At 34.1% G+C, this 24,468-nt stretch overlaps 1 protein-coding gene across 5 annotated transcripts in view; it reads right to left on the reverse strand.

Annotated features, from left to right (window-relative positions):
- The window catches only part of LOC116352351 (probable nuclear hormone receptor HR3), a 117,175-nt gene that overhangs the window by 56,686 nt on the left and 36,021 nt on the right, over nucleotides 1–24,468 (reverse strand). The window contains exon 2 of one of the 5 annotated variants that reach the window (XM_031784882.1): nucleotides 17,038–19,326. The exons of 1 other annotated variant lie outside the window; for it this stretch is intronic. In XM_031784882.1, coding sequence (XP_031640742.1) covers nucleotides 17,038–17,161 — 124 coding nt within the window. In that variant the 5' untranslated portion in view covers nucleotides 17,162–19,326. Of the gene's footprint in view, nucleotides 1–765; nucleotides 791–12,972; nucleotides 13,087–17,037; nucleotides 19,327–24,468 lie in introns of those variants that run through there. 3 more of the 5 variants (XM_031784883.1, XM_031784884.1, XM_031784887.1) reach the window with 3 other exon arrangements.

Below are 24,468 nucleotides of genomic sequence, written 5' to 3' on the forward strand. Positions count from 1 at the left end.
ATGACAACGAGCGCATTTAATAAAAAATTGGCAAAACTGAAACACCACAATTAGAAAACTAATTTAAACGCATTCTACTCTAAAGTCTATAGTTTAACATCGATCATGCAAGCTTGATGATTTGTTTGTCATATATATTACGTTTTACGAACAACCTATGCTGCGAAACCGTTTCGGTGCCAACACATCGGCGAATGAGATAGAGAGATTGAACAATACACAACTAATGCACGATGAGAGCTTTGGTATCTGTCATCTGTATGTGTATGTTTGTCTCGGCGAATGTTTTTTTGTTTTTCATTCCGCTGACTTTTAGGCATTGAAAAATCGCAAATCAACATTGCGACATTTTATAATGCGTAATTTTATTTAAATTCGCTTTCGTTGAATAAGCTGCATTACCGCCATTATTGTTGTTGTTATTATTTTTGTCGTCAATGCCGCATTGCATTCTTAGCTGCAAGATAAGAATATTGAATGTGTCCCGTGTGCTTATCTAACCAATTTAACGGTTTGATGCAATTCACATACTTCACTAGAGCGAGAGAGCGGTAGAGCGGGAGAGAGAGAGTGTGTGTGTAAGAAGTCGATGCATCAAATGAATGCAATCGGAGAAGACAAAAAAGTGCATTTTGAAATGCACCAAGAGAATGTACGGAATAGGATTTTACTGTGAAATGTTTTTTTACAACAGAAGTATTTCAGTCAACTGAATATTATTGAAACAAAACCAAAGAAAAAATGGACATAAAAAAGTTCGCTTACCCAAAACCATTTTTAGAAATAACACACATACATATAACAGCAGAGAAAAAAAAATTCGAAATAATCCAACGATTTTAAAATCGCTGCCCTTTTTCCCGATATATGTTCGCACCGTTCAGAATCAGAATCGTTGCTTACCTGCAAAAATAAAAGAAAATGTAATTAAATATGTTGGCATTTACAATAAGGAATCATGAAAAAAAATAAAAGCACAAACGAGAGAAAATAAATTGGAACACGTTTCGGAAAAGCTGAAATGAATGAAAGCGATAGTGGTTTGACACGAAATTATTTTCACCCCAAAGTATCGGTGTAGTAAATGAATCCACTTCGATTGCCGTACAAAGATAGACCGACAGAGAAACAATGAAATGAAATGGATCCGTTTAATTTACACCGTTCTTGTACTACCGTTTTATTGAATTTCGATACATTAAGGATTATCGGATTTTCAGATTGCAACAGTAAATTTCCTATTGCCAGATTAAAATAAAAAGAACCACCAGCCACCGCTGAAACATGCAACATTTCTCCATTTTATGGTGGTATATTATCTGATATTTTCACCAAAGAGGCGAATAAAAACATCGCTATATACATTTTATACAGTAAATTTCATCATGTTATTTTTTTTAGTTTTTTTTTGTGTATTATATTGGATGCAATCGGCGCCTATAGTGGAATGTTCGACACATACAAACACACAGTGCATTGAAACATACACAGTGGGTGTGTATCATTTCTGTTGGAATTTTTCCTTCGATTCCGTGCCGGATGCATTTACAGCGCAGTCAAAACAGTAGTCATTCCTATTGTTTTGGTTGTTATTTTTCTGCTTGTAAATTTGTTGTTGGAGTTTTGCGTATTTAATTTGTTCGCCTGCCTCTGTTCTATTCTTAATAAATCCAAGAAATAAATAGTTGTTGTTTTTTTTCTTCTTTATCGTATTTGGCGTACAATTTCTGATGCCAATAGTTTTTTTTCATTTACTTTATTGCTCCTGTAGTGCAATCCCCGCATTTTCATTTATAATAGTCAAAGTGGTTGGCCCATGTTTCACACCCTTTTATACCCTCACTCTGTCTCCGTCTGTATGTCTCTTGGTTATACGCATGGTTTCGATCAAAATGAGGCAACATAACATCAGCCGATTTTGAAAAGGAACTAGGATTGGAGAAACGATGGCGCACCATTTATTGTAAAATAAAGTGCATTATTTCGCTTATGGATAAGACATTCGAAGTAACTGATGATATGACCCAACAAAGAATATTCATGCATATTGAATAAATAGTTTATGTCTTGGTTTGTGTGGAAATGTGGCATTCCTCTCTTTCTCTCTTCCTCGACTCGAATTTATTCATGTTTATTTTTGCATGTGTTGCATGTGCAGTGCATTTTGTGCATCGATCAGAGAGAAAGAGAGTGAGAGAGAAAGAGAGAAAATGCGAAAGTGAGTGAGAGAGTTCATCGGGTTTCGTTTGTGGTATGAGATATCATTCGCATTGCAACTGGAGACCGAAACTTCGCTTCGAGAACCACTCGCTATGCGATTTTATTGTTGTTGTGTGAGTGAATTCATATTTACTGTTCGTTTTTTTCCCTTCAGTTTCATTCGTTTCATATCGTCTAATAAGTCATCGAATAGTTCGGTTTTAAGCGAGTTTTGTGTACAATGTACATATTCTGTCTTTCTCTCTCTTTCATTCATTCGGTCGTATTCGTGTGTTGTATGTAGCACAACACATATCTAAAATGCACATTTGTTATAATGCGCTCTTCGAAACGGTTGTGCATTTGTTATTACATCGTAGTCGAAACAGTCATAGAGCGAAAATAAGTGGGACAAAGTTGAACAGCACAGCCAAGGACGAGATAATTTTATTTTCTGTGTGTAAATTTTATAATGCATTATACATACAAAAATGCACACACACACACACATCAACCAAATGAAACATGCATCGCGCGTTGTCGTTCAGTTTGTTCGTTCTCTCGTTCTCTCCCACATATACTTGTTAGCTCTCTATCTCTTTGGTTGCATATTCTCGTAGCGGCAATAACAATTTGATATATTAATAAATAGCAACGAAGCAGTTAAGTGACGGCGACGACAACGTTTACACATCGATGAAGTTAGAAACATTAGCTAAACCAATAGAACCTCGTGTAAAGCAGTGCACAACGACAACAACGGAGACGGAGACGAAGAACTTTTCGCAAAAGAAAGCAAAGAAGAAGAAAAATGCACACACACACACATGTGTATGTGTACACCACTTTCATTAGCTTGTTGATCGGCATACAACACGGTTTTTTTGGATCTATGCAAATTTCCCGCTTGTTTTTCGTTCCTAATTAAGCGCGTTCACTAAAAGCATACACAACACACTAAAGTCATCAATTTTTTTTTCCTTTGCATCGCTCGTTTTTCATGTAAATGAACATGCCAAACGAACAACACAAAAAAAATGCGATGCCGATGTTTTTTTTTGTTGCTCGGTATGTGAGACACTGGCACAAGTGTGTATGAATACATGTGACATAAAAACTCTTATCGGTCAACATTTGCAAAACTCTTTCTGTTTTGCTTTTACTTTCCGTTCCAACACCGAATTCAATATGGTTCAAATCTGCAACCTGTTCGGAGTACACGTCTTTGTCTCAATTTCTATACATGTATATATAGAGACAGAGTTTGCAATCTGAGAAATTATCTCGACGTCAACTGTTTGTATTGCTCTTTTGGTATCATTCGAACGAAATAATTGAGCCATGAAACGGAATTTTAACAAGTTGCTCTCCCGCACTTCTTTCCCCCGTTTTCTTTCATTCAAATCAATTGAAAGGGAGTGCGGGCGAGAGAGAAAGAGAGAGAAAGGAATGTGTAGCGGTTCGTTTCTCTTCTCACTTAACAATGAAATAGTTGAATGCATTTTTTTAAATGATAAAAACTGCATTATTTGCAGCTGATAGAATCGGACGCGGAAAGTCGAACAAATGAGTTGGTGTGAAATGCACGCGCGTGTTATGCATATATTTCGACCAGTTTGTACACACGTACGTATGTGTGTGCGAATAAAATGCGTAGTGGTTTACAACTTTTGGCAAGGTCGAATAAGGACGAAATATTCGAGATGTGCAATGAAAACGATATAACGAGCTGATTTTGCTGTTGATGCCATAGTTGTTGTCGTTACTGTAACTGCATTGGCTCATTGCTACTGGCTGTAGGTTATTGTGTTACACTCGTTTGTCTTTTCTGGCAATCAACAAAACGTTCAGCGTGCTGCATGCGGATGGATATAAATGGAGAGAAAAATGTGTACAACCCAACAGTTTTCTCTCTTTCTCTCTCTTTCTCTATTCATATACATATTCTGTATTCTACTCGCTACATGTAAAATCGTAAACAGCACTATAAAATCGATGATCTAGTAAGCAACGCGTAAAATTGTTATGTGCAAATGAAACAAAATGCACGCAGAAAAAAACAACCAATACCAGAAAGTCTTCAATGTTTGTTTTTGTGTACATAAAAAATGTGTATTTTGTAATAACAATGCAAATCAAACATCAAAACTATAAGGGCGTTACAGTTGCGCATTTCGGTATATGTATATCAATTCAATGTGCGATGAACATTGTAAAATTGCTCTAATTTTAAATTAATCGTAAATATGTACAAACAAGTCAATTGTTGATCGAACCATTTTCAATTCGTTCTCTGACCATTATTACTTTATTTGGTGCGTTCATTTAAGATGAAAGAAGTTCCTCCGCTTCACCCTCCTCATTCGATCCAACAATGCTGCAGCGCGCGTGTATTTCAATCCATTTGAAAAAAAAATTGAACATTTCAATCAAGATTCACAAATTCATCAACATCGAAATTAACTGAACCGTAACGAAATGTTCGCTCTCAATTGATGACACCACTTGAAATTCCCGAATATTTCTAGTATCTATCTTTTTTTTTTTTTGTATAAAACGAAAGAAAAGAAGTATATCGGTTGAAAATATTTCCTTGCCAAACAATTCTAATTGGACGGCGAAAACAATATGAATTTCTCTAATTAATCAAAATAAAAAACGGAACAAATTTTTTATTTCGTATCCATCCAAATTGAAGAAGGCGTAAAAAGAGATGGAGTGAGAAATGCAAGCAATTGAAATTCGAATATCGGATGGTAAGTAGCTCATGTATAAGTGGCAAATTTTTCGACATTTTCTGTCTTCATAATTCATGTGGCGTATTATTTTTTTAAGTATTTTGCATTGAAAATCCAATTTTGTTAAGCAACAGCAACCGAAGAAAAGTAATCTCTTAACGAATACTTCCTACAAAAAAAGAAAAAATCATTTATTCCATTGATTTCAAACCATTCAGTTGCTATGCATTCGGTTTGATTGTTTGCATCATTATTATTATTTTTTGTTCCATAGAAATGCGCTTAACAGAAGCGGATAAAATACGGTCCAATTTAGGCGATATTAATCGATGGAAGAGAGAAAAAAATGGAATGGAATTGTTGAAATGGAAGAGAACTTGATATTAAAATCCACCGAAATTGGATGTGTTTTATAAGATGCTACTCCAACGTACGATGGTTATACATAGAACACAGAACATGTACAGGTGTCTGACTCTATTTATATTTAATTATTTTGAAGAAATCAAGATATTTCATGCGCATTTGATTTTTTTTTAACTTCATCATTAGTCGATCATCACGCGGTGCGAACAATAAAAAACTCCATTGATTTTGATGTTGGAAAATTGACGGTGCGAATGTAGTTAATTGAATTTTAACTAGGATACTAGAATGCAAACCTTCTGATTTGCAACGGCAAATGCAACACCAATCAACCTATCAAATAAAGCTGTTAATAAACTATTAAAATATGTTGTTATGCATGTGTAGTCTTCGGAATGGTTGGTGTTTACAGTTCGCTGCTAGGTACGCATGCTTTATTGTGGAAGTGGGCGAATTTCGATATATATGAATAGCGTGAAGAGAAGTAGCAAAATTATTATTACTAATAATTTGCACAAATTTGTTGTTGTAGTTTCGATAAAAGCCACCGACATTTGTGAATATGGTAGTGTATGCAATTGGCTGCGTTATGTTTTTTTTTTTCTACTTGCCACTCGAAGCAAAGTTGTTAGCTTAGTTGGTCTCTGTGCGCGAATTTTTATTTTTTTATTTTTGTATGTTGTATATGCGTTTGTATCATGCATCGGGATCGAGAACACACAAAGAGTTTTCAAATGCGAACATAGAGAATTTGCAACAACAACAAATCAACAAACGAACGACAACAGATACTTGTAATGCGATTTAGTAGTGAAAAACCTTGAGCACAGTTTTAATTTTATTATATAAAAATGCGAGAGAGTCAATGTGTTGATGTCGTTTTCTGTATACGGTTCTGTGTTGTTATTGTAATTTCAATTGCAGCGTGTCTACTATATATTGTTGTTGTTTCTCTCTTCTAAATTCAAATAGTTCTCTTGTGATCGTGCGAGCTCGGGCGCGCGCGCGCGCGTGCATATTCTTTGACCATTCGCATTCGACGAACAAATGAGCATATATGCGCGAACGCGTACTTTTGTGTGTATTGCTTAAATTACTCGCATTTTATATACACCATACATACATTTTAATACAAATCACAGTATCATTTGCTCATTTGCCATTTGATAATTAGGCTTTTTCAATAGAATTTTCTAGCGATTTTTTTTTGTCTTTCTTTTTTTCTGCATTCGTACAGCCATCAACTTTGGTTTGTGCGTTTGAGCACTGCGAAGGTTTTCGAATTGTATGTGTGTGTATATACGTATTCTGTCGACAGGTTTTTACCATTTTTCTATATTGGCACATTACATAAGACATATTTCCAGTCCAACAGAGGCAATTCCATTGAAACGGACTTTTTTTTTGGAATATCTAAAAGTATTTTTTGCAAAATTCGTGATTCAATCACAATTTTAAAAGAGATAGAGAAGAATGAAGTTCCTCTCTTGTTTTCAATCGTTGTAACGGGTACATAAAAATCATCTATTTTTTCAAACAGATCAACTGGATTCCCCGCCAAAATAATTGCAAATGTCATTGCTGAATAGAAAAATATTTGATGATGATGACGAAGATGACGAAGTGTGAGAGAAAAAGATGTCGGACGAAAATGTCAAATGAAATATCTAATACAAACAGATTACGAATGAGCAAGAGTAAGCGCGCACAAAGAATTAAATAAAAACAAAAACACACAAATTTAATTCGGTTATGCGTTTTATTTTAAATGCACACTGACCATGAGTTTGTAATCCATTTCATTTGTGCACATTCGATGTGCAGCGTTTAGCGTTTCTGCTCTCGCTCGTGTGTGCATTATACAATACACGTAAGTGTGTGATGGTGGGATGTGCGTGCATTTTGCGAAAAGTTTGCACTCAGAAAAAACTAGTCAAAAAAAAAAACACACGAAAAAATGAAGTAGTGAAAAAAAAAGCACACTTATGATGAACGGGGATGTGAATTACATAGTTCTTTGAAATACCCGTTCGCTATAGTGTCGTCGATACGATTTGATTTAATTTTTCTAGACATTATTTTTTTCTCTTACTCAGACTGCTGCTTCTATCCTCATTTTATGTCATTTTTTCTTTTAAATTATAAGATATTCTGTTATTATTGTGTGTGTGTGGATGTGAGTGTGTTGTCTTCTCTTGTAATTTATTTTATCATGTTGTGCATAGAAACAGTTGGCTATACACAATTTCAACGTGGTGACGATACACACACACAGAGAGAGAGGGTAATAAATGAAGTCCATAATTAAATATATAAATGAATAAAACAACCGAAAAAATCACATGATGACCAATGTGCGTGTCACGTGCAAAAATATATACGTATAAGCGTTTTGTTTGTAAAAATAAATCTCTTGATTCCAAGTAGCGAAGAAGAAATACATGGTTGTTATTAAGCGCAATTATTTAGCATGATTTGCTAAATAAATAACCATTTTACCGAAAAGAAAAAAAAAAATAAGAAGAAAAACCGTTTGAAGGACACACTTGGCATAAGAGTTGCGGATTTGATGACAATGTGCAAATTTCAACTTTTTCAAAAAAAACCTCTACCGACTCTTTGTGTGTATGGACAAAGTCGATTCTAATCAAAGCCAATTATGAAACGCATTTACTATTTATATTTTGCAAATGCGGCATAGATTCATACATTGCACGCACATCATTTTTCTTTTTCTTCATAAACCACAATTATATTCATATATGCGATATCACTACTTTTTCTATTAACCAATTTGATTATGCATTTTAGTTTGCGCTAAAACAATGTGTAATTATTATTTGGTAAATTACACCATTTTGGTATTTTGTTTTTCGTCATTTTTTTCTCTCTTGTTCTTCTCCAAAATGGTAGGAGCGTCGTCAAAGTAAATATAAAGATCGTACAATTTATGGTGTATTGGCTGCATGATATGCGCGTGACATGAACACGAAACTATCAAACAGTGCCAAAAGTGTAGGTAAGTGCATGCTCGCAAGCAATGGGGGGAGCGAATGAGTTCAAGTGAGTGAATATACCGCGACACCAAATATACCACACAATCATTTTACCTCAATTTATCAACCGAATGCACATTACATACAGAAACTGCACAATACTCGTGAGACTCGGCGAATACAAATGCATATACATACAAAACGCACATTTAAGCCAATGCCATATTCAAATCGATTCAATCACTTCTCGTTACATTGGATGATGATTTTTTTTTTTTGGTGTGTGCGTTTGTGTGTGTTTTTTTTAATTTTCAATATGCAAAATAAACATGTAACTTAAACAAAGTCATTTGAAAATTTAATTAATTTTAAATTACTTCATAATATCTCACCAAAAGTGTTTCTCTTTTTTTCATGCCATTTGCCGCCCTCTTTCAATTTTTTGCATTTAATGTGGGTAAAATGGTTTTCTAGTGAATTTTTCTTTCTACTGCTCAAGCAGAGAGGGAGATCGATTTTGTTTAGCATCCGCCTGCTGCTAACGCACACGCAACCGTTCCTCTAATAAGAGCACAACATAATTGGATTTCCATAAACTAGAACACTTTGGTTAGGAATTAGCCAAACAAGTCAATATATTTTACAGAATGAAAACAAGCAAATTAGATTTTGTATTTAAAAAAACAACACGACCAGTTTTAACATATTTTAAATGAAAAACTGCAACATTTTCAATCGACAGTTATTCAAAAGAATTTCCATTGAAAAGCAATTATAACTTCTGAAAATTGCATTGGAATTCCTTTTCTGATATTTTTTTTTTATCAAATGTTCTTAATGGGAGAAAAATGTACTGTGAATATAAAACTTTAATGCATCCAATCGCAAAACTATTGCTTAAACAATTTGATTTGTCGTCCCATTGTATGCGTGGTTTTTTTTTCTCCGATGGTGTATTCATATTTTTAGCTTCTGTCATTCTATAGAACATCCTAATTACAAATGGTGTTTTAACTTAATTTCGTCAACTAAATTAGAAATGTTATAGTGAAAAATGGTTGGCAAAAAGAATTTTCCGCATTTTTCTCTCTCTCTCTTGCTCTTTTAATAAAACCGTTTGAGCAAAAGAAAAGTAACAGAGATGCAATAGAATATATTTTAATTAGCAGTTTCGTTTATAAGTTATGGAACAAAGGGAGCAATTTGAATTGAAGAGAAAATGCTATTATGAATGCAAAGCATAATATATACGTTTCTCCAGAAAGGATATTGTTAAATAAAATTATCCTATCCTGATGATCTTAAGAAAAGTAAACAACAACCGCTAGAAAATGCGGAATAAAAAATATCTATATCGAATAGTGTAATCTGATGTAATCTGATGTAATGATTACATTGAATTCGTTAACAACAAGAAAATAAAAATCCATAAAAATAATGACTTTTCATTCTTCATATTGTAAACGAACTATTCCCATAAGCAAAAACTTATCAATTCTTATAATGGGAAGAAAATAGCAGTAGAAACGACAACCAAAACAACACCAAACATTAAAAAAAATGCTGTCAATAGTAACCGTTGGTTGGCAAGTGTGTAAGCGTAGCCCAAGAAGAAGCCCATTTGACTTTATTTTACCGAGTGAAACTTGCTGAATCAGTGTGTGGAATGTATTCGTCATTTATATATATATATATATGTGTGTGTTAGTGTTTTTCGGCTTGCTCCGTCCATATTAAGCGTTTATTACTTTGTTTGGTAGCAATTTGTAATTGGTCGTGCCAAAAAAAAAATATATATACAGTTAGCATTGTATCAACAACACACAAAAATCACAGCAACAGCAATTTGATATTTAAATTGCCAAGCACGAAATTTCGTCATTTCGTCATTCATCAGCATACCAAAGCGAAGAAGAAGAAGCAGAAGAAAAACCTAACGGAACATAATTCCGCAAGAGGTCAATGGCCAAAAACGTCATCGAAAATTTCGTAATATTCTTTTTCTGTACGTTTCGATCGTATTCTTCTTATTCCATTTGCTGAGAGCCGAAATTTTTTGTTGGAAAGAACGCAACCATAGAATGCAAAGAAATGAACGAAACATACGAAACCGGTAAAAGAATAACGACATAAAAGCAAAATAACCGAAATGAAGAGAGAAAAAAATCGAACGGCGATTCACACGCATGGTGCGCAATCTGTTCAACGAAAAAAGCAGTGAGAGAGAGAAAAAAACAACCATGTATCGAATTTAATACACGAAATTCATGCTTTTGTTCGTTGTGACGCGCTCGGCTTTAAATACCAAACCAAAATATTGTACGCATTGCCTATACGAGCAATGTACGCACATTTAAGTGATAGAACAATACAATTTAATAGCACATTTGCTCACCAATGCAAATAATAATCGTTTAAAATCGTTGATGCGAGGATTTCAGCATTTAAGAGACGCAATTTCATTGGATGACCATTGTTCAACGAACCGGTTGACTTGGATTATTTTTCAACACAATTTCGGTACATTGATTCACTAAAAAAAATACAGAGCCAGCGATAAAGCGACACACACAGAGAGAAATCCGATTGCACGATAAAATGTGTGCATTTGAATTAACCGAGTGACTAATTGCCAATACATTGTAGATTGAGCCGATTTTCAGCAAAACCAGAGAGTGTCAGTCAATATCAACAATTTTATATTGTCATTGTTTCTCTTTAACATGCTATTTCAGTCATTTTCCCCCAATATTTGTCATTCGTTTGCTCTCTATCGTCGACTCTTTCAAATGGTTGTTCGAATATGTTTTGCATGTGCATTGGCATCGTGGTGTAAAATTTAATTTTGTTCGGTTGGAGCGGTAAAGTGTGTGAGAGTCGATTACTGTGGATTGATAGCTTCAATTAAAAGCATTTTCGACAATATTCCGTTATTTTTTCGACACTCAGTGCTATATCACGCACACATATATTCTTTTAGTTCACCTCTTTCACTTCAGTTCCTCGTCCAGCTCTCGCGAATAATGTTTGCGTCTCACGACATGTGAATACATGTACAATAAAAAAAAACAACAACACTGCCCGTATCCAAGAAGTACCGTATGATTTGATTTGATATTGTTGTTCACGATACCGCAGCAGAAAAACCGTTTAGTTTTCTCTTTCGAATGTGTTCGCGTAATAAAATCAACCGTTGTTCGTAAAACATTTTCATTTTTTTTATTTCTTTCTCTCTCTCTCTCTCTCTCTCTCTCTCTCTCTCTCTCTCTCTCTCTCTTTTGTCCTTTACTTTGTGTGTATTTTTTACATTCTTTCTTTTAACATGAATGAAAAAAAAAATCAATTGTTGGCCATTTGTTAACCAGTAGATTTTTGGTATATAAAGATGTGTGAGTGTACTTTTTTATTTCTGGTTACATGACTGATTTTTACTTACATTTGACTTATGCGTATCGCATGCGTCTCTTTCTCTCTTTCACTTTTCATTTTAATTTTAGTGGTTTTTTTTATGAAATCGATTTTCTCGTGTAGCGCTTTTCTTCCATTTGTCTCGCATTGATGAAAATTAACGGAATGAATTGTTGGTTAGTTTTTCGGATAATTTTGAATCAATGCTTTTGTGGAAAGTGGTCGCATCATCATCGAAATCATTTCTCAAGCAACACAAGTCTTCATACAAATTCTCATTAAAAGCTATCAATGATTACTGATGTGGAAAATTAATTTACTGTAAGTGCTTGTTCGCGCCAAGACAATTCGATATATTTTTTTTTTTTTTCGGTTGCAAGTCTTTATCTTCATCACATTGGTATCAATCGAAAAAAATGGAGTAATTTTTTAGCAAACACTGAATATAATATGTTTGCTTTCAGACCTCTCATTAAATTTCAGTAATTTATTCCATATTATTTTCTAATAAACACGATGGATTATTGATATCAAACATAAAAATTATTTTTTCCCCCCTTTTGTAGTAGAAATAAAAGCATTTGCTTTTGGTTTTGTTGTTTCAATAAAAAATTGATTGTTTCTATTGAAATATATTTCCATATATAAGCTACATTCTTGTACAATAGATTCATATCAGAAGGGGTTTTGTTGTGTCCCTTTTTTGTCAATCAAATGTGCTTGATGAGTGGTTATATCAGACAGCCGTTGAGCAAGGTGGAATTGGTATAAATAGAGTTCTCTGTAATATCATAATTCTACTAGTATGTCATTGATGATGAGAAAGTGGTGGACTTTGGATATCATTTGTTTTGCAGTCACTTCAACGTTTCTATGCGTGGTTATAGCTATTTGTTGCGTGGGCGATAAGTACATAACACATACACAACAAATGACAATGCAATCCATTGTTGCAAAGCTCTGGTGAAATGCTTGTTTCGCATTTTTCATCCGCCATTTTTTATGTATGTGAACATAATAAGCGCGTAAGAAGTTTTGAGGTGAAAGGTTTTTCACAGAATCAACCGTACGTTCTTTTCATTGAAATTTAATTTGTTTTTTTTTTTCTCTTATCTTTAAAAACTTTTCTAGTAAAAAAAAGATGTTGGGCTCGCATCTCGCTAACTCGGAAACAGGATATGTCAAAATTCAACATGCATCAAATAGACGGGAGGGAAAAAAACTTTAACAAAAACGGTCGCTCTTAAAACAATATTATGGCTTACCATTCCATTTCATTTTTTTGTGTATCTTGGTACGATCGAATCGCTTGTCATTCATCAATTGATTATGTAATTTGATTCTCGTATGTATAAATCTCCTTTTGTGTGTATTTGTTTAATAATGTTTAACATTCACTATTCCAAAACTTATGAAAATGAAAGACGAATATCAATCCATTTATTTATCCATACAGTAACGCATTTAAGACAGAGACAGTAAAGAATGCACACGCGATAAATTTGAAATACGATACACCACCACACAGATAAAACAAAACACACAATCGTCACACAGAAAAAATAATAAACGACAACAATATAACTAAAACTTCAATTGCAATACAGCGAAAGGAAATGCTTGATCCGTTCACTCAATCGAATTAAAATCGCACTGTTTATATCTCGTATCTTGTTTTGTTGTTGTTGTTGTTCAGTTCGTTATTGTTGTTGTTAATTGAAATGGTTCGATATCACTCACTGTCTAAATCATTTTTGGTGAACAAGAAAATAAAAAGCAATTGCCACACTTTCAAAATCTCAACTATCCATTTGTGTGCAAAGCCTCTACGAGTCTGAACTGTCTCCGTGTAAATCACAATTTTTTTTTTGTTAATAAAACAATTACACCAAAAATATATATAAAAAGTTGTTTTCTTTTTCAAGTGAGAAAGAAGAAGAAAAAAACGGTAAGATTCGTCGGTTACACTTGTTGGAATGAAAATTATGAAAATTTCATCGACAAAACCACAATACAAACTAGACCTCAAAATGGTTGTTCCAGTAGAAGATTTAACGAGATCTCAATTTCGTTTCTTTTAAATTTCAACACGGAAAAGCAACGAGCACATATGATCGACTGATTCGATATTTTGGTTTTTACCCATTGACGACCTGCGATCATGATCGCACAGACACATGCAGAACAGACATAAGAAGAGTGAAGAGAAGAGAAAAAAGCGCTGGTAACCAAATAAACTAAACATTCACAAAATAACACTCACACACGTACGCATATTTTCGACAATTTTTCGATGCTCACACACACACACACACATACATAGGTGAGCAGAAACGAACGGGCGGGCGGGAGTTTGGTCGATTGGTCTTCTCAGTGAACACGGTGTAGATGTACACTCGAAAAGAAATCACTCACAACATAAGAGACCGAAAAATTAAAAAAAAATTAACTAAAACGAACGGTAAACTTAAAAACTAAAATACATACAACGATGACGACAACGACAACAACGGTGATGGTAGTTATTGTTGGTTAGATTCGGTAAAAAAGAGAAAGTCTACGTAATAGTAAATATATTTTTTTTTCGGTGAGATGGTGAATAGTGTATTCAGACCTTTGTGCGTTCACATGTAAATATTTTTTTCGGCTGATTTGGTTGCTAGTCAAATTTCACATTTTATTACTCATTTCGATATTCTTCTCTTTCTCTTTCTTATTTATGGTCCAACATCCAACATCCATTCGGATCCAGTGTAATGGACGAAAGTACAACATCATTTTCAAATGATTCATTATTATTATTTATATTTCAGCGTGCACTCATACACATACACATGCTATTAAATATAATGCAGGACGTTCATTTGTATGGGTATGGGCCAATCCATATCGAAAATCATTATTGATGAATCTGGCCAATTATCGAAACAACAGCAGTTGGCCAAAGGCAACATTTATTTGCATTTTTTTTTTCTTTGTGTGTATTTTGTTCGCGAGCAAACAGTAAATTCTATAACAATAACAATCATTCTCTATTCAAATGATCGAAGAAAAAAAATGGAAAATTTTCTTTGAACTGAGTTAGAAAGCTTTTTGAACGATGGTCATTGTGGCGGTTCGCAAGTGACCATAAAAAGTTTGTTGGCTTATTCGTTTGCATCGAAGCGTCATCGATATTGTTCGTATTTTATGAAAAGAAAATCCATAATTAGCCAGAATTTTCTCATTCATTTTATTGTCAACAAATCTGTTTATTTTTACAGGTCTTTTCTTTTTTGCATAATGGAAAATGGTGAACCGGGTTTTTGGAGAAATAGCAAGTAGATGAATGCACAATGTGCATTATGTGATTTTATTTGCTTAAATTTATACAGACTATTCGATGCAATTCCGATTTGATTGCAAATGAGTCATTTTTTTGTTTGATTTTTTATTGCAATGGTTGGAATTAAATGCAAATATTCATTCGAAAGAGAGTAGATAGCAAACAGCTAGTATTTTATAAACAGGAAAATGGAAATTAGAAACACAATGTTAGTAGTCGTCGACTAGTAGTCGATATGGATGATCATGTTGGTTTGAAATGCGGAAGTGGTGGAATTTAAACTCAGGGGAGCATTAATACTGCTTTTGAAAAAGGGATTTTTCAAATTGCAATGACAACAATAATTGCGACAAATCCTAGTCGAAAGTGCTCCAACAGCTTTATATACTTTCATTTTTATTGATCGATTGTCAAGGGTGGCACCAAATCATATGGCGCATATGGTTAATTTTCAATTTATTTCAGACAATTGCTTCGGTATGTTATTTTACAAATCGCTCACTTTTGCTATCGTTCTCTCTTCCTGTATCTTCGATTTGACATCGGTCTTTTGTCTTTTTTGAATGAAAAATAACCCAAGAACCGATTTCATATACAGAATGATTCTGGGCGAATATGTATTGAAATTCCATCAGTCTCACACATCTATCGTATTTAAAAGAAACAGAACGACACACGAAAGCTCACCATGACGACATAACTGTTTTATTTGCGGTCTTCCCTCCGTTGTGTTTTTTTCTCTTCTCATTATAGCAATATACCGTTTGAAAACTATTTACAAGAGAGCGAAAAATTCACAAAGCCTCCAAAGCATGAGTGTATTGAACAACGCGTGAGATACAAAAGCTTATTGTGAATTGAAATGAGTGAAAAATGATATCGATTGGTGTGTTGCCTACTACCACATTGATCAATCAAAGCGTAGAAATTACGAGCGAAATTTTCTTTTAAACATTAAACACGATTTACGGACGAGAGCAAAAGATGTTCAATGCTTCTTTTGCGATTTTGGACAAATGGATCTTTTTTTTTTCTTTTGAAATTGGAAGTCAGCGTTTGTGTGAGTGACTGTCTTATGACTTGTTGGCGCTTCTGTTTTGATCATTTTGGTTTTGCTTATATAGACAATTATGTGAATGTAACACACTCATTATATCTCTTACTCTCTCTCTCTCTCTCTCTCTCTCTCTCTCTCTCTCTCTCGCTTGCATACCCATACACTGCAGACTGTTTGCAAGCAAAATTATATAATCATTTTATGGAAACTTAAATAAAAGAATGTGTATGTGTGCGATGAGAAACAGCAAATGATGCGAAAACAATACCGTTTTCATAATGAAAAGTTTCTGAATGCTGGGGTTTTTTTTCTTCTTCATTACATTTTTTCGCTTTATTCAAGTCGCATCGCGAACGTTGGTTTTGTTTTATATTGCTTTTCTTCTTCTTCACGAATTTCATTCAAATTCGGACGCTAAATAATTGTTGTATGGTTTTTTTGTTGGTTTGTTTGTGTGTGTGTGTGTGCCTTTCTTTGGAATTGGAAGCAACTTCATAAAATGAGCTGTTTAAAAGTCATCAATGCGCATTCGTGTTCATCAGCGCCGATCAGATTAGCCACCACATTAAAACGCGAAAGGGCAACTGACTGCTCGTAAATCTCTTCACAAAATGCTTTCGATACTCAAAAAAAGAAACATTATTAATAATAGTTTTATCGATGATCATATAATTTTTCGGATTTAAAAATGAATGAAACATATATAAATTTAAAAATCAACCATTTTTGGTGATGTCAAAGTCCTAATAAAAGTAAATGTGTTGTATGCATTTTGGACTCCATTTGTTTGTATCCAAATCAAATGATAATGCGAAAAAAACAGATTTTATTTACAGTTTGTTTGTTTTTTTTTTGGGCGCCAATCAAAATTACAATTAATTTTGCGCACAAGAATCTTAATTTAGTATAATAGAAGAGAATTTTACATAAAACTATATGTTCATTTACCTTTGATTGAACCACTTGATTGTGTTTGTCCGCCGTTTGTTTGTACATTTGTCTGTAGCGATGTATGTCCTTCGAATTTGGAAGTAACATTGCTCCACATATCAAACATCCTTGAGGTATACATTTATAATCCACAGTTGAATTTAACGCGTGTACACAGAAAAAATTATATGTTTTTCTTTTTTTTAAGTGAGAAGTTCGTGTTTTGTGCGAAATCTCTTGTTGTTTCTTAGTTTTCGCGAAATCGACGAATGACGATAATGCGATAAATGCAAACACAAAATAACAATAGTATTAAACGGTTTGCCGTTTTTACAGTTTTAACGTGAATTGGGTGTCGGCTTTGGTCAAATTTACTTGGTTTTATTTTTTAGTTTTTGTTAAAACACATGCACTGTTTTATTATCGTTGTTTCTTCTCGTTTTTGTTGTTCATCGAAATTGTACGTGTTGCAAGTCTATTTTCTCTCTTATTTATCGCTTCGTCCAAATTGTATATTCTTTCTTTTCCCGTAAAACAATTGTTCCGATTGATAAAGATTTTCTTTTGTTGTGGGTCTCTTAGTTTTGTTCTTGTTTCGTCTGCTTTATTATGGTTGGCTTAAACGTATTGATGATTGTGCGTCATATTATATAAGGCCTCATGTTTGGTTGTTCGCACTTCAAAGTAAAAAGTTCAGTAAATAAACACCACTTCTCTTTCTCTGTGCTGTTCTGTTTTCGCACAAAAAAAAAGTTTAAAAGTTTCTCTCAGTGAAACTGTATGCGTGACTTTATTGTCTCTATACAGTATGTAATAACTTATCTTTAAATCCGTTGTTGTCAATGCAAAGTGAAATGCAGCGATTTACGGCAATAAACAATATGCTCTTTTTTTATAAATTTTATTTGTTTTGTAATTTTACCGTCACTCTTGTGATATAAATATTCATTCGATAAGTGTTGCACTTTTCAATCTCTTTTTTTATCTTCTTGTCGATGTCATGCTCTTGTTCGGTGGTATATACCCCGTGAACAATCCAATCCAATTAAGCGTTGAAAATGATCAAATACACAAAATGAAAAACAAATGAAGAATATTGGTCCACAACAGTTATATGTCAGCAATTGTAATTCACGCGGTCTTTTTTTCTCTATATTTCTTATTCACTAATTGTTTCATTCACATTCAGTGCATCGATTGACCTTTTACCATTCGCAATGTGCATCCTTTTCGAATCGATTGCGTTCATTATTAACATGTTGCAGTTTCGCTTTCGCTCTCTTTGTCACTCTCCGTGTGAACGCCACCAAAATGAAGCACAAACCAAACGAAAAACAAAAAACGATCTCCTCGAAATTATCGATGTAAGAAACAAAAAAAAAAAACTGTTTTGCATGAATGTATTTGTTGGTGGTTTTATTTTATCTTGTCGTTTTAATTTTCACTTTTTTAAACATTGTTAAACACATCTTAAACCACATATCACTATTTCGAAATGATAAATGAATGAACAAATCTTGTATGTATATTGATTCGAGTGGCACCTTTCCACGAATGTCTGTTTGACTCTTCTTCGTTCTTTTTTTCCTGGTTATTAAACACCAAACAATAATCGTTTCTACGCAAACTTATTCAAAATCCTTTCAACAACAGATCGAAACGAAAAAAAAATATATCAACAAACTTTTTATTACGCGAATATTCACATAAATCGACGATTGTTCTTCTTCGGTCTTTTTCAATTTTCAAAAAGAGTGAGCGATGTGAGTGCACGGGCCCAATGTGTGTATATGTGACACAACTGATGACAAAACAAAATCGAAACTAGATTGATTCAACGGACGATTAGAGTGTCGAGCGCGCGCGCGCACGCGAACACACAGTTTTTACAGTTACAGAGTGTGTGTATCGTTCGTTGCACACAAGTATCACCACGATATTTTTTTCGGTGTATGATACGACACAGACGACAAACTAAGCGCTCATCTCTCGCTGTCTCTCTGTCTTTCTCAACAACGACAATAAAATGCAAAAAAAAAACAGTTGTCAGTGAGATAAAGTTCGTTGTCTTTTCTATGTATTTCCACACTCTTGCAAACATAGACCAGTCTAATGCCTTGCATACACAGAGAAAATCTATTTCTCGTTCAAAATTCTGTTTTATTTTTTCGTTCGTTCTCCGAATTTCTTCTTCGTCTGTTATTTTGTCTATATTCTCTGACAGTTCTAAACTGAATAGCGGCTCTCACATGCTTTGCGCGATATTACTCATATTCAGTAGGTCTCTTGCTCGGTAGACTCAAAACTCTAGGTGATTTGAAAAGAAAACGAAATAGAAAAAAAAGACATTTTTTGTTGAAGAAAACTAAAACAATAAATAGGGAAAAAAGCCCATTAAAAAACGATTGACAATTGTACGATTTTTCCCCAAATTACATTCGGTTTTTGCACTCGTGTGAGCAATCAAACAAGCTCACAGGCGCGTCTCATTATTTACGACGTTTTTTTTTCGCATTTACATACACTTCAAATTTTAGTTTGCCCATTAGAATGAACAAACAAAAAAAAACCGAACAAACTGTCTATCTGTCGTGACAGATGTGATGAGAATTCGGCGGTTGCGGTGACTGCGGCTCTAGGAAGAACCGAATAACGTTATTGTGATTTATTTTTGGATTCGAGAGTTAATTATGACGAAGCGAACAAGCAAACAAGAACGTGCGTGTACGCTCTTTCGCACAAGCCAATTCGTTTGTTGGCGCGATGCGTCGACACATAGTCGACTGACACACGCGTACGAATTCAAAGTTCATTAACTTCTCAATAACTTCGACGGTTTTTTTTTGTTCGGTTTCAGTTTCATTTTTAAATTTAACAACAACAACAAATCGATTGATGTTTGGCCATTAGACAGATAGAATCGTTTGAATGAGTTCAAAGGATGATGCTATTGACTTACATAAGTGTTCCGATTTCAACGCATATGGTGAAAGTCGAAAGGCAACTCAACTGTGTTGAATAATAAATTTGTGCAACTAAACGCTAACAACTCAATCACACAATATTAATTATTTGATTGATTTACAATTTTTAATTATTTTGCGTACTTTTGTTTTCATCAAACAAACCATGAAAGACTAAAAAAAATTCTCATTCCCATTTCTTCATTGGTTTGTTTGTGTCGTTTGCAATTTACTCAATTGCATTTTTTTTATTTGATAAGAGCCACAGTCAACAAAAGATTGAGATTAAGCAGATGGAGAAGAACGCCTATAGTCATTGGAAAGGGGGTTTAAAAGAGTTAAGAATTGATTTTCGATGTCATCATTCACTTTGATTAACTAATAGAAAATGTGTGCAAGCGAATGAACGCTGACACTCAAGTTCCTTCATCGATATATTTCTTTCGTTCTGTATTTTTTTTTTTTTTATTCATTTGTCGAATTGACCCAATTCTGACAACGACTACGACGACCAATCAACTTATTTACCTGTTGATAGATAAATCAGTGAATTTCATTGAAGAAGCACACTGTGTAGAATTTCAACAAGTAAACAAAGTTTACCGTTCGTGCATATTTGACAGATAATTTGATGGGTGCTCGTGTATTACAACGGCTACGTTAACATGTGTATCACATGATAATTTGATACGAAAAATGCAGTTCGAGTAGAAGCAAAAGCGACTAACTCCAACTATCATGACGACGACGACGACGACAATGGAACGGGTGAAATGTGAAGCAAACAACATTGAGACTAGAGTTACGCATATCATGCATTTGTATATGTAAGTCAATTGTGATAATAGAGTCAGCTATCCGAAAAATATGTTATAATGATGAAAGAATAAGATAGAGTGAGAGTGATATGTAGATTGTGAATCGACAGAACAAAGTTTAGTTTTCGAATATGTTTCGTTGTCGTTTATTGTCTTGAGTGCATACAAACACGTTCACACACATCGCATTGCCTATTGCACAATGGGCGCGCATCAATTCGATTTTATTTTAATCACACATGCACATATGCAAAATAAAATTATTTAACCATTGTGCGACAATGGCACACACACGCACACACTTATTCATACAGTGGGAATGAATCATGCCAAGAAATAGGCCATTTCGACCTGTTCGTTGTAATCGGTTGGCGCTGCCGTTGATCCATTTTTCCCGATTGGTTTTTTCTATTGCTATCTTGCTTGCTCTTATTCAAACCCAAGCCAGCACTATTTCTCTGCGTATATACATGCGTGTGTGACAGTATGTATGAGTGCCGTTTTGTGCCAAGTGCATCGATGCAATTTTCGATTATCAACACATCAACCGTTCTGAGTAGGATCGAAACAAAATTTCGAAACGAAGAAAAGAGGCCGAACAACGACATCAAACTCTTCTCGAAGACGACATCACTTGCTTTTTTTCATCTATGTATCCATTCTCGAATGTAAAATACTCACACAAAAATATACACACATAAACTATACGTATTTAAAGGGGACTCTGTTGCGTTTGCATATTGTACAGCGTACAAAACATTCTATTATAAACAGATAAATGCTCGTTTGATTCTATTTTCTGCATTTTCTCTTTCCTACTATCTCGTCATTCGTTGCTTTTTTTGTGAAAAAAAGGAGGGAAAACACACAATTTTGAGAAATCAAACGATAAACGAAAAAAGCCTTTTTTTGTTCTAGATTTTCAAGCATTAGGAAATTGCTAACAGAGAAATATGTGCGTTTGAACGAGAAAAATGTTCCTTCTGTTTTGTGAATCCGTTCCTTGATCGATTCAACAGATTCCATTTTCCGCTAATGCGATTTATTTATTGTTTTTATTTTGTTTTATTGCTTATCTCTTCATCATTTCACCATTTCGTGCACATGATTCAGATGCGCGAGACTTCACTTCTTAACACAGAATAAAAATTCAATCACATATGGATACTCTAATAAAAGTTTTATATGAGTTTAAAAAAAATGATAAGAAAAAAGAATGTAAACTGATAAAAATAACCCTACAACAATGAACTGTATGACTTGATTCCATTGAACTCCAAATATAGTTAAACTTTGTTTCGAATTTAAAAGCGGTGCTTTTTTTGTACAATAAAATATTAATTGCAATTATCATTGCGGCGATTACATCACGTTGTAAAAGTTTGCTTTTTTTTGTTTATTTGTATTCGATATTTGGTCACTATTTCACAAAATGTCAAAATAAACTGTACCGGGTACTCAAAGCCGAATCGATTGACAATAGACACACAAAAAACACATTCAATTTTCTATAATGCAGAGCACACATTTGGAAATGTACGATAGTGTTTATATTGACGTCAAAAAATCGCGGCACCACAATTGTTTTGCTTCATCATTTCGAATGCGATAAAAAAATGAATTGTTCTGTAGGAAAAATGTGTGTGTGTGTGTGTGTGTGTGTGTGTGTGTGTGTGTTTGATTGGTTAATGTGCGACGTTTCGTCGTTTCTTTCGATGCCAGTTTTCTTCTTCTCATCGTCACCATTGACTTTGTGGCAATGCGATGAAAAGAGACAGAAACGGAACGCGCCAAACTCAAACGCATATGACTGATAGACAGAGACCTGTTGTGTATATGGACTGTTATCTTTGGCCTAATTCCTTTTTGTAGAAGCTCAAACGCAACGACAAAAAATAATAATAAGAATAAACAAAGGAACTATTAAATTCAAAGCATGTAAAAAAGACAGATTTAATTTAAAGAAAATGTGAAAGTTCGAGCTCACGATAAGTTTAACGATAGATTCGAGAAATTTCGGTTTGGTTCCCGATTTCAAAAAGATTTTCCCCTTTTCATTTCCTACTCGCCACTCTCATCGGCAACATGAAAAGCATAAAATGCCTTGAAAAAAGCACACAAATGGTAATTATCCCGGAAAAAAATTGTGATGCATTTGAGTTGAAGTCATCTTTTTTTGAACAACATCATTTCGAGGGAAAATGTAGTTTCATCGACATTAAAAACGTTTTCGTACAATGTTGGCTTATGAAAATCATGACGTTGAACGGTGCAAGTCTTTGGTTTTGTGCCATTTTTTTGTTTCTGTAAAAGTATTGAGTTTGAGTGCACATTCTGGCATGTAAAATGTACATTGATGAAAAAATAAGCGAGAGAGGGACAAAAAAATACTAATTTCGAGATGAGTTTCATTGGGTTTTGGTGAATATATGTTTTTGAACATCTCCATCTCACATCAAATTAGACTGGTGAGCAAAGTTATTTAATGCGATAAAATGGTCGCGAGATATTTCATATATTCCGAAAAAAAAAATGTTGTCGATTCTGTTCCATTATTAATTTATACATATATGCAGGTAATTTTCGGTGTTGTTAATCTACGCAATATATACTATACAGTTTTTGTGTAAGTGCAAAATTTTTCATTCTCTCAATCGGTGTTCAGTTTATATGCTGTATATATTTCTTTTTTGTCTATGTGTTTTTTCTTCTGCATGTTCTGGATGTTGCTTCGTGCTTTTTTTCTCAATTCATTCCATTTCTCTTGCGTGTATACTCTCGATCCAGTGGGGCTCACGCGCGCAACTAACTGAATACACGGCAAACGGCTCCATAGAGCTGTGTTATATTATAATTGTTTATAAATAGTAATTACTTATCGCGAGCAAGTGCGATATTTTTATTGTTATTATTACGATGTCGGTATTGCCGGTACATAAGAGACAGAGAAAGATTTATAAATAAAAGTACGATGTTATACGATTTTACCGTTAAGTTTTTGTATATGATGCAAAGGAGCTGTGCGCGCACACGTTCGCATAATATTTATTTCTTTGGACGGTGAGTGTGATTGCGCGCTTACGGTGTGTTTTGTGTTGTGTTATATTTTCATTTTATGTAATTCTTTTATTACTTAGTTCGATGAATTGTATGTATGCATACACAGCTGGTTTGATTAAATTGAAGCGAAACAAAAACAAAACAAAACAAAACAAGCAGTCATATTAAGTAGGTGGCATACCGATGTTTCAATAAATGTACAATGAACTCCAGAACAGACAGACGCATCATTGGAAGAGCAGAAAAAACAGATAAAGTTGGAACGGGAAAAAAACAACAATTCACACATTATGTGATTTATTCTTCATATGTTTGTGATGGGTCGATCGTCGCGGTATTCATGCGAGACACGATCGTTCTTATTCCATTGTTCATTAGCATCAGTTTGCACTGATATGGAGTTGGATAAATTGCAAGCGGAAGAGCGAGAGAGAGAGAGAGAGAGAGAAAAATGAGGAATGGCATTCTAATTAAAAAGAAATAATGAAATTTAAATGGTTCAGAATTCACACCTTAAGATTTGTTTAATATGTGCGCGCGCACTTTTTTCTCAATGATTTCATGATCTTGATTTAGCACAATTTTCCATTCCAGAAGAAGCTATGCTC

This window comes from Contarinia nasturtii, unplaced genomic scaffold (assembly GCF_009176525.2).
Source record: "Contarinia nasturtii isolate CC-2019 unplaced genomic scaffold, AAFC_CNas_1.1 Cnas_scaffold_187, whole genome shotgun sequence".
NCBI lineage: Eukaryota > Metazoa > Arthropoda > Insecta > Diptera > Cecidomyiidae > Contarinia > Contarinia nasturtii.